Source organism: Schistocerca cancellata, chromosome 4, assembly GCF_023864275.1.
Source record: "Schistocerca cancellata isolate TAMUIC-IGC-003103 chromosome 4, iqSchCanc2.1, whole genome shotgun sequence".
Lineage (NCBI taxonomy): Eukaryota > Metazoa > Arthropoda > Insecta > Orthoptera > Acrididae > Schistocerca > Schistocerca cancellata.
In genome coordinates this window covers 381,299,633-381,313,866 of record NC_064629.1, presented here as the reverse complement: position 1 = coordinate 381,313,866, position 14,234 = coordinate 381,299,633, and the positions used below count along the sequence as shown (strand labels likewise).

At 37.5% G+C, this 14,234-nt stretch overlaps 1 protein-coding gene across 1 annotated transcript in view; it reads left to right on the top strand.

Moving 5' to 3' along the window:
• Positions 1-14,234, top strand: part of LOC126184214 (serine-rich adhesin for platelets-like) — a 216,105-nt gene that overhangs the window by 110,978 nt on the left and 90,893 nt on the right. Inside the window, exon 2 of the mRNA XM_049926582.1 lies at positions 8,866-9,008. Within this exon, the coding sequence (XP_049782539.1) occupies positions 8,866-9,008 (143 nt within the window). The remainder of the gene's footprint in view (positions 1-8,865; positions 9,009-14,234) is intronic.

Here is a 14,234-nt window from a genome sequence, read left to right as displayed (position 1 = left end):
TTTCTACGTTGTATAGACCAAATAAAATGTACTGTGTGTGTGTGTGTGTGTGTGTGTGTGTGTGTCAGTCACTAAACATTACACTGCGTTACACATATACTCACTCCAAAAGTCACCATGTGGTGCATGGTGAGCGGTACCTCTTACCATTGCTAGTCATTCCCTTTCCTGTTCCACCTTTAAAGGGAGCGAGGTAAAAACAACTGTCTTATCAGACTGTTCCAATGCTGTTGCATAGGTACAGACAGGAAAATATTGTTAAATTTTATGACCAATTTCAATGTTATTTTTTGCTAATTTTGATGTTGTTTTCTGCCAGTTTTGGTATTACGAGGGTTGAATGAAAAGTAATGCCTCTACCTTTGTTAATTGGGTTTGGATAGGAATATTTTAATAAATCAAATGCAAAAATAATCCTTAGAATGTGATCGTTAATTACCAATATTCACTTTTCCACATAATCACAAGCCAAGTGGATACATTTCTGCCAATAATGAAAAAGTTTTCTGAAGCTGTCACGGAAGAAGTTGACACTCTTGTTTCTGCAACCACAGTGTCTCAGTTCTCTCAACGTCTTCATCAGAAGCATAATGATGTCCCTGAAGATCATCTTTTATTATCGGGAACAGCCGGAAGTCAGACTGTGCTAAATCTGGACTGTATGGAGGATGCCATACAGTGGTGAGATTCAGTCTCTGAAGTTCTGCTGTGCTAGCATGTGAAGTGCGTGATTTGTTAGCTGTCGTTGTCAGAGTTCGCAGCATTGTAATCTAACACTCTGAATTTTTTGTTGTTCCACGGTCAAGGAAATCAACATGGATAACACCATCTGTGTCCCAGAACACTGTGTCCATGATTTTTCCAGCTGAGAGCTGTGTCTTGAATTTCTTTTTCTGGGGCGAGTCCTTGTGTCAATATTCCATAGACTGACATTTCATTTCTGGGTCATAATGGTGTCACCTTCATTCTCGTAACACAAAAGGAGCTCCTGGCAAATTTAAAGTCAGTGCGCTTTTGTTTCAGGAGTCAGCATCCGGGGTACGCTATATCTCTAACGTCGATCAGTTGTAGAATTTTGGAACATGTATTATGTTAGATATTAATGACTTTTCTGGAAACTAGAAATCTACTCTGTAGGAATCAGAGAAAAAGATGGTCGTGTGAAACCCAGCTCGCGCTATTCGTCCATGAGACTCAGAGGACCATAGACACGGGTTCACAGGTAGATGCCGTGCTTATTGACTTCCGCAAGGTGTTTGATACAGTTCCCCACAGTCGTTTAATGAACAAAGTAAGAGCATATGGACTATCAGACCAATTGTGTGATAGGGTTGAAGAGTTCCTAGATAACAGAACGCAACATGTCATTCTCAATGGAGAGAAGTCTTCCGAAGTAAGAGTGATTTCAGGTGTGCCGCAGGGGAGTGTCATAGGACCGTTGCTATTCACAATATACATAAATGACCTTGTGGATGACATCGGAAGTTCACTGCGGATGATGCTGTGGTATATCGAGAGGTTGTAACAATGGAAAATTGTACTGAAATGCAGGAGGATCTGCAGCGGATTGACGCATGGTGCAGGGAATGGTAATTGAATCTCAATGTAGACAAGTGTAATGTGCTGCGAATACATAGAAAGATAGATCCTTTATCATTTAGCTACAAAATAGCAGGTCAGCAACTGGAAGCAGTTAATTCCATAAATTATCTGGTAGTACACATTAGGAGTGATTTAAAATGGAATGATCATATAAAGTTGATCGTTGGTAAAGCAGATGCCAGACTGAGATTCATTGGAAGAATCCTAAGGAAATGCAATCCGAAAACAAAGGAAGTAGGTTACAGTACGCTTGTTCGACCACTGCTTGAATACTGCTCAGCAGTGTGGGATCGGTACCAGATAGGGTTGATAGAAGAGATAGAGAAGATCCAACGGAGAGCAGTGCGCTTTGTTACAGGATCATTTAGTAACCGCGAAAGCATTACGGAGATGATAGATAAACTGCAGTGGAAGACTCTGCAGGAGAGACGCTCAGTAGCTCGGTACGGGCTTTTGTTGAAGTTTCGAGAACATACCTCCACCGAAGAGTCAAGCAGTATATTGCTCCCTCCTACGTATATCTCATGAAGAGACCATGAGGATAAAATCAGAGAGATTAGAGCCCACACAGAAGCATACCGACAATCCTTCTTTCCACGAACAATACGAGACTGGAATGGAAGGGAGAACCGATAGAGGTACTCAAGGTACCCTCCGCCACACTCAGTCAGGTGGCTTGCGGAGTATGGATGTGGATGTAGATGTAGATTTAGATGCACAGATCTTCAGGTAGCCAAGCAAAGCAATAATGTGACCCACACGTTCTTGTGAAATGCCAATTGTGCTTGCAATTTCTCTTTGAGTGATATGACGATTGTCCTGAATCGATCTGTCAACGTTTTTCTTGTGAAACTTGGTGGTTGCTGTCACAGGACATCCAACTCTTTGTTTGTCATGCAGGTCAGATGTTCCCGCCTCAACATCTTTAAATTTACTCACATCAACACAATCACCATAAGCTGCTTTCGTTCTCTGACGTATCTCCTTTGCGGTGACACCTTCTGCTGTGAAGAATTCAATGATTGCACGTTGCTTAAATCACACTGACCGACCATTTGTGCAGGGTTCCATATTTTACTCTGTAACAATACAACCATTCAGTGCTAAGGCTTCCCACCAACTGCAGCTGTTCAGAAGAGGCTGCGGAACAGGCGAGTGCCTGCTGCTTACTGATGCTGCCAACTGTTGAAGAATTACGAAGGTGGAGGCATTACTTTTCAGTCAACCTTCATAGTTCCTGTAAACTTATTTTTGAAGTACCATATGTTCTTTGTGTTTTTCTTAGTTCATTGTTTTTCAGTCTTTTGTTCAGATGAAGATACACCCATCAACTACATTATACTTATTGACATCAAAGATCACATTTTCTACAGTATTATAAAGAAGAAATAATGAATATTAAACCCATTAAATGCAGTCAGTTACAGGAAATTATTACTTTGCAACCATACAATGCCAAAAATTTTTTGAAAGCAAGCATTGTCATAATTTCAAAGTCTACTGCTGAGATGTTATGCTGTTCATCTGTCAACACTTAACAGTAGTGTGAAACCAGCCACTAAGGGTCTCAAATTGAACACGGAAGACATATTGCCTTCAGCACAACACCAGACATTTGATAATGTTAACATATTGTACTGGTATGGAAACTTACTTTTCCACCAAATTATGGGAGGTTTAACAGTAAGGGAAAGGCAGTCACATACCTGTAGTAGAATCCATTCATGGAGCACAGAAATACATATCAGAAAACAGCATTCACACTAGCTCTTTTTATAGCAAAACTATAAACTTTAATGCACACAACCACACACCCCCGTGGCCTCTCAAGATATTATCTTTGTGTCTCATAACGTTCGCCCTGCAGGACAACATAGTGGATTCTATTACTGAAAACGTCTTCAAACCACTCACATATCTGAGATCCTATTCTGTATGCTCGGACATTTGTTAAAAGTCTGCAGTGGGGTACTGTGTCAAACACTTTCCGGAAGTCTAGGAATGTGGAATCTGTCTGTTGTTCATCATCAGTGGTTCCCAAGATATCATGTGAGAAAAGGTCAAACTGAGTTTCACACAAGTGGTGCTTTCTAAATCTGTGTTGATTTGTGCATAGAAACTTGTCCCTCTTGAGCAAATTGTATAATATTCAAACTTGGAATATGCTTCAGAAATCTGCAGCAAATATACATGTAAGGATATTGCTCAGTAATTTTGAGTGTCCATTCTTTTACCCTTTATAGAGATGTCCTCACCATATAGATGCTAAGTTAGATACACATTGAAGGGGTGTGCAAAAGGAAGGTACAGTGGAGCTGAAGCTGAGTATTCCTGGAAGGCCAAGTGAGAGGGAAAGGATTGCTGTTAGAGGGAGATTGGAAACCCTCGCTTCAGGCATGAAGGAAGTTACACTTCGCAAAGTTTAATCCAACAGAACATGTGATTCCTTTGTACCAGTGAGATCGAACTACTATTGTGTTGAACACTAATAAATGCTAACGTTTACGTATTTGAAATGTTAAATTTTTTTTACCAAACAAATTTTGGTCATTGGTATTTTCAAGTTAGGGAAACAAAACTGAAGTAACTGATTAAATTCACACATTTTTATACTCTTTTTCTACCACAAAAGAAACTGTCTTTCACATACTCTGATACTAATTATTCACAGTTATTCTTACATAGAAGATGGAGTCATTCCCGTATTTTCATCACTCCCACCCTCCATCATTTCTCCTTCAGGAAACTGCAGTTGTGTGGCTACAAACTGGCCCTGCTGCTCTTAAATCTGATTTTGTAAGTGGCCCAGCTTCATATTGGATCACTCAAAGAAACTCCTCAACAAGCTCACACCTTCTATTGCCTTACACTGGAGAATTTTTCCCTACAGTTTGAGAATTAAATAATGTCCCATTTTTGTGCATGTTTGTCGTTGCATGAACATTAGTACAGATTTAAATCTTGTCATCTCGTGATTGTCATTTATATGCTATAAGTGATCATGTTATTGAAAATGTGCAATTCTTGTTTGTCCTTTCTTCCTGAAGGTTTTGAAAGTTAGGGTGAAAGAAAAGATAGTAGAAAATTAAGGTTGATTCTGTTTGTATGAATCAAAAATAGTATCATAGATAGTGTATGCTGTGAGTATATCAGGGTATGCTGAGTAAAGTGGGGTCAAGTAATGTAAGAATTACGTACAATACATATATCTAAAAAGAAAGATGATGAAACTTACCAAACAAAAGCGCTGGCAGGTCGATAGACACACAAACAAACACAAACATACACACAAAATTCTAGCTTTCGCAACCAACGGTTGCCTCGTCAGGAAAGAGGGAAGGAGAGGGAGGTCTTTCCCTCTCCTTCCCTCTTTCCTGACGAGGCAACCGTTGGTTGCGAAAGCTAGAATTTTGTGTGTATGTTTGTGTTTGTTTGTGTGTCTATCGACCTGCCAGCGCTTTTGTTTGGTAAGTTTCATCATCTTTCTTTTTAGATATATTTTTCCAATGTGGAATGTTTCCCTCTATTATGTACAATACATATAATTACATTAAATTGTATGTACTATTGATACACACACAAAAATATCAAAAACTATAATAACCTTCAGAACTTTTGATCCTATCATGTGTGACCTAATCTCTGGTGTCTCCTATTTCATATTTTCCTCCCTTTGTTCTCACAACCACCCCACTCCTCCTCTCTAACTTTCCTCAAACAGCTTCGTCTTCCTCCCCTGAGGAAAGAACTACTAGCTCTGAAAAATGTTTTTCTTCTTTTTTTCACTAGTGTATGCCTATTAATAGTGCTTAGGTCTGGTATTTGCCTTAGTGAGACAAAATTGTCTCGTTCTAATTTTATTACCTTTCTCATGCAAATGTGTTTTGATACAATTAACGATGGAAAAATTCTCCTTCTGTGCACAGGAATGGAACTAGGGATAAAGACTCACATCCTGAGGAAATTTTGGAGTAGGACGTAGAATGCAATAACATTATGTTCTAAGTTTTTGCAGCTTAAATTGCATTCCAGTTTTAAGTACATAGAATCAGTGGAGAATATTTCCCAGTTAATAATTTGGAAGTACCCACGAGACAAAGAAGATATTTCAAGGGTGAAGGAAAACAGAGAAAATAAAGTGAGAGGGAAATATAGTGGCATATATTATGAGGTATAGTAGAGGCTGGGTGTGTGTAATTCCAGGTTTCTCGTCCTTCCTGTAAGAGCCTGATAAACTATTGCAAATCATCTAACTTTGTGTGTCGCAGGCCTTCCTGCACTCTCACATATTTGTGGATGTTGTATTTATCCACGCATTGTCCCTGATTAGAGTTATTGAGAATTTATCTCTTTTCTTAGGCTTAAAAGCTTACATGCTCTTATCTAAATGTTCTTCATGTTAAACTGCAGGGTGTCACAATGCATTGAAACATGAGGTGATGTGATACGGTAATGAATACCTCCAAGAGGATTTTGACTGAATTCATTGCTTAGGTCAGGCAGCCTGGTTTCATTTTTTTTCTAATTTCCTGAGATTAGACAAGAAAATAGTTGATGATCCTCCTTGCGAAAGACTGTGACCAGTTTCCTCCTTGTCCTTTGTTTTGAGGAAACACATTAGTTCATATAGCAAGTATTAGTCATAAACAAAAGTAAAGTTAGATGTTCCCAATTCTCTCAACATATACTATCTGCCAGACAAAGTAAGCAGCGCTCTTTAGTACTGACTACAATAAAGTACCACTACTGGACACCATTAAGGATATCCAGAACGTCTTGGACAAAATTTTCACATGGTATAATGGGTGACAGTTCAAATCAGATGTGTCCAATTTATATGTATGATGCACATAAACAACGTAAAAGCAGTCTTCAATATTCTCTTGCAAGGTTTGAGTGACTCCTTGATATATTTTCCACATCTAGTGATAACTTTGTAAAATAATGTGTAATAGAAGCAGCAAATAAAATCATTTGTAAGTCAAGTAAAATCAAAATAAAAATTTATCCAGGAAATTCTCAAAGGAAAAAGTAATGCATCTCTGAAAATAGAGCTTATAATTAAGTTTTCTAATCAAGTCTGGGGTTTTTAGGAACCTGATGTAAGAGTTTGAAGGAATTTGGTAGTGTTAGTTTCATTTATCTGCCTGTTTATTCATACTAAAGGGTAGCAAATATTGGTCAATTATACTGCAATCATTGAAAAGGAAGCAACTTTCTCATGAATTATGTATAAATTAGGGGAATTAGCATTTCAGGCATACTGAAAAACAGTATTGTTGCCTTCCATTTTATACTTTCCGTAAGTACCATAAGGATAAGAGCAGAAGACATACTATCTGTCACTCCACTTTTATATCATACATTTTAGATCAAGAAAGCAAATAACTAATAATATTACAAAGTACTTGTTGCCATGGTCTGTACTGCAGCTTGGATATTAATACACAGAATTTAATGTAACTGGATCTAAGAAATCACATAACCAACAGAAGTACTTTAGTGAGATCCTGAGACCTTCAGAGAATGTGTAATCTTTGTTTATGGTCCTTCTTCCACAGTAAGGAAAATAAATAAAAAGGTTATACAAAGAAATAGTTCCACAAAATCCATACACTTACTCCAATATCGCTGCAATGTTTTCACTATTCATTAACTATAAGGATGTACTGTCATCCTGGCCTTTTGAAGACTTCTTCCTTCCCAGATGTTCTGAACATTAATTTAAATGTCCGAAATCAAGTTGACCTTCCATCAGAATCACATTATGACCATTTGTTACGTGCAACATTCACAGCTGTGCTTACAGTGCATACTACTTTGTCCTTTTGGCTTTTTTCCCTTGCTGCCTAACAAAATTTCTCTCTTGCAATTGAGTGTTTCATTAATTGCATGTAAGTTAGCCATGTATATGAAAATAGTTATATTATCAGAATCTGTACACCATCCAGCAGTTTCTGTTCATAAACATGGTTGCTTCTCTGCGTCAGACCTTCTCGTATCTCTTCTAGTGGAGCTCTCTCTCTCCTGATGAAAACTACATGCATACCTACTTTTTCATCATGAACATACTTTAAAAATCCTTATTTGGTTTTGTATTCCAGTAGTCCTTTTGCCTTCCCCATTAGATCACACATCTGCTGATACATGTCTGTGGTATAAGGGCATGCTGGAAAGTAATACCTCCGAATTTTTTATGTGGAAACTTTTAAAGCATTTTAAATAAAACAAAGGTTAGTAATATTCTGCATCTGTATTCTTCATGTCTACATATTTATTTCTCGGCATAGTCACCCTGGCAACGAACACATTAGTCCCAACGTTAGACTAATTTGTTGATACCATCAATCTAGAATGTTTGACGTTGTTGAAAGAGCAACCACCTCATCTCTGCTTGTATCACTTAATCGCCATCCAAGTAAAGTCCTCAAAAGTGTTCTTTAAGTTTTGGAAACAAATGACAATTAAATGGGGCTAAGTTGGTACTAAATGGAGGATGATTGATGACTCGGTCCAAATTGTTGGATTGTTGCAGAAGTCACATTGCTCGTGTGTGGTTTGGCGCTGTCATGTTGAAGGAGAGTATGTTCCATGTGTGGATGAACTCTGTGAATTTTAATCTGGATTACAGCACACTGTTTCTCACACACTGACATAGTTACATTATACACCACCATGTTACATGCTACAATTCAGAGGCATGTACCGGCAGAGGGCTACAAATGTGTAGGCACTAAGAATAAAGATGTAGAATGTTAGTAATGTTTGTTTAATTTAAAAAGCTTTACAAGTTTTTACATAAAAAACCTTTGAGGCATTGCTTTTAGCACACCCTCGTACATCACCATTATCGGCCACAGAGGATTAATTATTAAATATAAAGCTTGTCATTTGTTTTGTCATGTAAAATCCATTACTCACTGTTTTCTTTCTTTGTTTTAAAATTCGTTTGGCCTCATGGTAACAAATTATAAATGGACTCAATGTAATGTGAATCTGTTTATAAAAAGTGTTTGTGTTACTCTTGTATATTCTTGTGTGTACATGAAGATGAAAGAAAAATTTGGGTTTCGAAGGTCTTCATATTAAAATCTTTTGCTCTTTGCTACCACTTAATTGTGTGCAGGTATTCGTTAGTCAGCTTGGAATAGTCAAAAATTTTTTCATTAAGTAAATATTGTACAAAGGAGATTGTTATGTTTCAAGCAAACCAAATGTGCAGAGAGAAAAATGAAACTGAATAAATCCTCTTTTGTTTTCCAGGGCCTTGAACACGCATTAACTGATCCAAACAAGCAATATCGTGACAAAGTAAATGCCCTGTTATCAGCCTGGGAACATGTCTGTGCACTGCTACAAAATTCCACTGCAGAAGTCAAAAATAGTATGATCCAATGGATAGTCAGGTCTGTTTCCAACATATTCGTTGAGGCGTAGCAGATTGTATTGTTAACTGCTCTGTTTTACGGCATTATGTTATTTGTGTACTATGTTGCTGGTGGAAGATAATCTTTTCAGGTAATTTTTGACAACTGCCTTGCAGTGTGCGATAAATAAGCATCCTTAAAAATGTAGGGGCAGAGATGAAGAGTCAGATGCCAGACAAAAGTGTGTGTTGTGAAAAGGCAGGCTAGTTATGAGATATTATACCAGCCATCAGTGTTATATTCATACCTTCTCTTTCGTTAGTGCCATTATTTCAATCTTTTATATTTGATTTTTACTTTCTATGTGTTTAATATTTGAATTTTGTTATTATTTTTCACTTATTTGTTGCCCTTTATCATGCACTTCCCTGTGTCTCATGAAATTGCATTGTATGTAAGAGCTAAATGTATGATTTGTTTAATTATCTCATTAATTTGGGCAATTTGCACTTCAATCCGGTTAGAAAAAGTAGATATATCCTGTCCAAGATTGATGAATATGAATAAAGCATATTCAATCTCATTTAATTGCGTGGCATTTATGTTGAATTATCTTTATGCTGATTAAGTAACTCCTTCCTACCATCTTTAATAGATTTAATTTTTCTAATAACAGTAAGTTTTATAATTTATTTTTTGAATAACTGATTCTATTCATGCACAGTAATCATTCATTAGTCATAAAAATAGGTAGTGCACATTTCGTGGTGCCATTTTGTACAGGTTTGCAAACACTTTCTTTAGTTTACTAAACTTTAGGTGTGGGTGCAGTTTATTTTGTGATATTGATTCCAGAGGTCTGAAAGTGTTTTTCTCCATCCAGCAGTTATTAAACATATGTCATTTATTTTGGTGGACAATAGAATTCTTTATATTTTTATGTGAATTTAATTCTTTCATTGTTCTGTGGTATTTACAGAATGCTAATTCCACTGGCAAGAGTTGTTTACAGAACAATTGTCATACTTAGATTAAGCATTTTTCACAGGAGTGAAACTCCCATTTGTGTCGGCCAGTAGCTATTGCTCCCCCTTATTTGTTCCATGTAATTACATTAATTTTATTGGATTGTTCTGTAATATGATAGCTGTTTGAAAAATTCATAGATAACCTAATGGTGTATGCACCTTAGCATAAGGCAGTGGTTTCCCTACTGGTTGCTCCTTCCTCTAAATAGATAATAATAATAATAATAATAATAATTATTATTATTATTATTATTATTACTGTTATTATCAGTAGTAGTAGTAGTAGTATTATTTGTTCTGCCCATAAGACTAGTTCATTATGGCAAGTTGAGCATTCTCCAGTCCTCCTGGTTTTCCTGCACCCTTTTTGTGTCATCAGTTAACTGCTACCTTCTTCTTCTTCTTGTTTCTTATCCTAGCGACCATAACTTCTAGTTTCTTCACACATAGTGTCCTAACCATTTGTCCCCAGTATTTCTTTTCACATTCATCCTGCGTAACAAAACTTCATTCCCTATTATACATGTCCATTACACTCTTCCTGTTCTTCTCCAGATACACATCTCATAATCCTCTTTATATGTGTACACCACAATGTCCTTGTTATGGAGCAATACAGGGTAACGCTCCATACAAAACTCTTCTGTAATGTATTCCTTGTCTGTTTATTTAATAGTCCGTAGAAAGTACTACTACTGTAAAACATTTCTTCCACAATAGCCACCCTTGTTTTCATGTCTTGATATCGTGCCATCTTACTAGTTATTTTACATACTAGATACCTGACTCTTATCAACTCAAGAGGACGTCGTTATCAGGAGAAAGAAAACTGGCGTTCTATGGATCGGAGCGTGGAATGTCAGATCACTTAATCGGGCAGGTAGGTTAGAAAATTTAAAAAGGGAGATGAATAGGTTAAAGTTAGATATAGTGGGAATTAGTGAAGTTCGGTGGCAGGAGGAACAAGACTTTTGGTCAGGTGATTACAGGGTTATAAATACAAAATCAAATAGGGGTAATGCAGGAGTAGGTTTAATAATGAATAAAAAAAAATAGGAATGCGGGTTAGCTACTACAAACAGCATAGTGAACGCATTATTGTGGCCAAGATAGACACAAAGCCCATGCCTACTACAGTAGTACAAGTTTATATGCCAACTAGCTCTGCAGATGATGAAGAAATAGATGAAATGTATGACGAGATAAAAGAAATTATTCAGGTAGTGAAGGGAGACGAAAATTTAATAGTCATGGGTGACTGGAATTCGTCAGTAGGAAAAGGGAGAGAAGGAAACATAGTAGGTGAATATGGATTGGGGGGAAGGAATGAAAGAGGAAGCCGCCTTGTAGAATTTTGCACAGAGCATAACTTAATCATAGCTAACACTTGGTTCAAGAATCATGAAAGGAGGCTGTATACATGGAAGAAGCCTGGAGATACTGACAGGTTTCAGATAGATTATATAATGGTAAGACAGAGATTTAGGAACCAGGTTTTAAATTGTAAGACATTTCAGGGGCAGATGTGGACTCTGACCACAATCTATTGGTTATGAACTGCAGATTGAAACTGAAGAAACTGCAAAAAGGTGGGAATTTAAGGAGATGGGACCTGGATAAACTGAAAGAACCAGAGGTTGTAGAGAGTTTCAGGGAGAGCATTAGGGAACAATTGACAGGAATGGGGGAAAGAAATACAGTAGAAGAAGAATGGGTAGCTCTGAGGGATGAAGTGGTGAAGGCAGCAGACGAGCAAGTAGGTAAAAAGACGCGGGCTAATAGAAATCCTTGGGTAACAGAAGAAATATTGAATTTAATTGATGAAAGGAGAAAATATAAAAATGCAATAAATGAAGCAGGCAAAAAGGAATACAAACGTCTCAAAAATGAAATCGACAGGAAGTGCAAAATGGCTAAGCAGGGATGGCTAGAGGACAAATGTAAGGATGTAGAGGCTTGTCTCACTAGGGGTAAGATAGATACTGCCTACAGGAAAATTAGAGAGACCTTTGGAGAGAAGAGAACCACTTGTATGAATATCAAGAGCTCAGATGGCAACCCAGTTCTAAGCAAAGAAGGGAAAGCAGAAAGGTGGAAGGAGTATATAGAGGGTTTATACAAGGACGATGTACTTGAGGACAATACTATGGAAATGGAAGAGGATGTAGATGAAGATGAAATGGGAGATAAGATACTGCGTGAAGAGTTTGACAGAGCACTGAAAGACCTGAGTCGAAACAAGGCCCCGGGAGTAGACAACATTCCATTAGAACTACTGATGGCCTTGGGAGAGTCAGTCATGACAAAACTCTACCATCTGGTGAGCACGATGTATGAGACAGGCGAAATACCCTCAGACTTTAAGAAGAATATAATAATTCCAATCCCAAAGAAAGCAGGTGTTGACAGATGTGAAAATTACCGAACTATCAGTTTAATAAGTCACAGCTGCAAAATACTAACGCGAATTCTTTACAGACGAATGGAAAAAGTGGTAGAAGCCGACCTTGGGGAAGATCAGTTTGGATTCCGTAGAAATGTTGGAACACGTGAGGCAATACTGACCCTACGACTTATCTTGGAAGAAAGATTAAGAAAAGGCAAACCTACGTTTCTAGCATTTGTAGACTTAGAGAAAGCTTTTGACAATGTTGACTGGAATACTCTTTCAAATTCTGAAGGTGGCAGGGGTAAAATACAGGGAGCGAAAGGCTATTTACAATTTGTACAGAAACCAGATGGCAGTTATAAGAGTCGAGGGGCATGAAAGGGAAGCAGTGGTTGGGAAAGGAGTGAGACAGGGTTGTAGCCTCTCCCCGATGTTATTCAATCTGTATATTGAGCAAGCGGTAAAGGAAACAAAAGAAAAATTCGGAGTAGGTATTAAAATTCATGGAGAAGAAATAAAAACTTTGAGGTTCGCCGATGACATTGTAATTCTGTCAGAGACAGCAAAGGACTTGGAAGAGCAGTTGAACGGAGTGGACAGTGTCTTGAAAGGAGGATATAAGATGAACATCAACACAAGCAAAACGAGGATAATGGAATGTAGTCGAATTAAGTCAGGTGATGCTGAGGGAATTAGATTAGGAAATGAGACACTTAAAGTAGTAAAGGAGTTTTGCTATTTAGGGAGTAAAATAACCGATGATGGTCGAAGTAGAGAGGATATAAAATGTAGACTGGCAATGGCAAGGAAAGCGTTTCTCAAGAAGAGAAATTTGTTAACATCAAATATAGATTTAGGTGTCAGGAAGTCATTTCTAAAAGTATTTGTATGGAGTGTAGCCATGTATGGAAGTGAGACATGGACGATAACTAGTTTGGACAAGAAGAGAATAGAAGCTTTCGAAATGTGGTGCTACAGAAGAATGCTGAAGATAAGGTGGGTAGATCACGTAACTAATAAGGAGGTATTGAATAGGATTGGGGAGAAGAGAAGTTTGTGGCACAACTTGACTAGAAGAAGGAATCGGTTGGTAGGACATGTTCTGAGGCATCGAGGGATCACAAATTTAGCATTGGAGGGCAGCGTGGAGGGTAAAAATCGTAGAGGGAGACCAAGAGATCAATACACTAAGCAGATTCAGAAGGATGTAGGTTGCAGTAGGTACTGGGAGATAAAGAAGCTTGCACAGGATAGAGTAGCATGGAGAGCTGCATCAAACCAGTCTCAGGACTGAAGACCACAACAACAACAGCATCAACTTCTTCAGTTAACTGATCTCAAATTTTCATTTTTATTTTCCTTGAGTGCCTAATAAAAATAGTTGGCTTAGGATTTTGAACATTTTATTGTCATTCTATCTTCCTTGTAGCTGCTGTTCATTTCTTTCAACATATTGGTGATTGACTTTTCATTTGCATGTAGTAATAAAATGTTGTCAGCAAATCTTATACATTTCGCTATCTATTGTCACAACACTCTTTTTTAACTGAATTATCTAAATAGATATTAAATCTTTCTAATGTCTCATTTCCTACCTTTACTTTTACTTGTTGTGATGTTGTGCTTATTACTCGCCTTTCTTTCCAATTAACTCCAATCTGCTCCAGGACAGCCAAAACTTTAGCCCATCAAACTTTGTCAAAGACTTTTCCTACAAGTCAACAAAAATGACACGAACTTTTTTCTAGGTATCACTTTCCAAATATTTGTAACAGTCCAGTTCCACCTCTTGTACTTTTCACCCTACTGAAGCTGAACTGTTCTTCATCCCATTCCCTCTCAACTTTT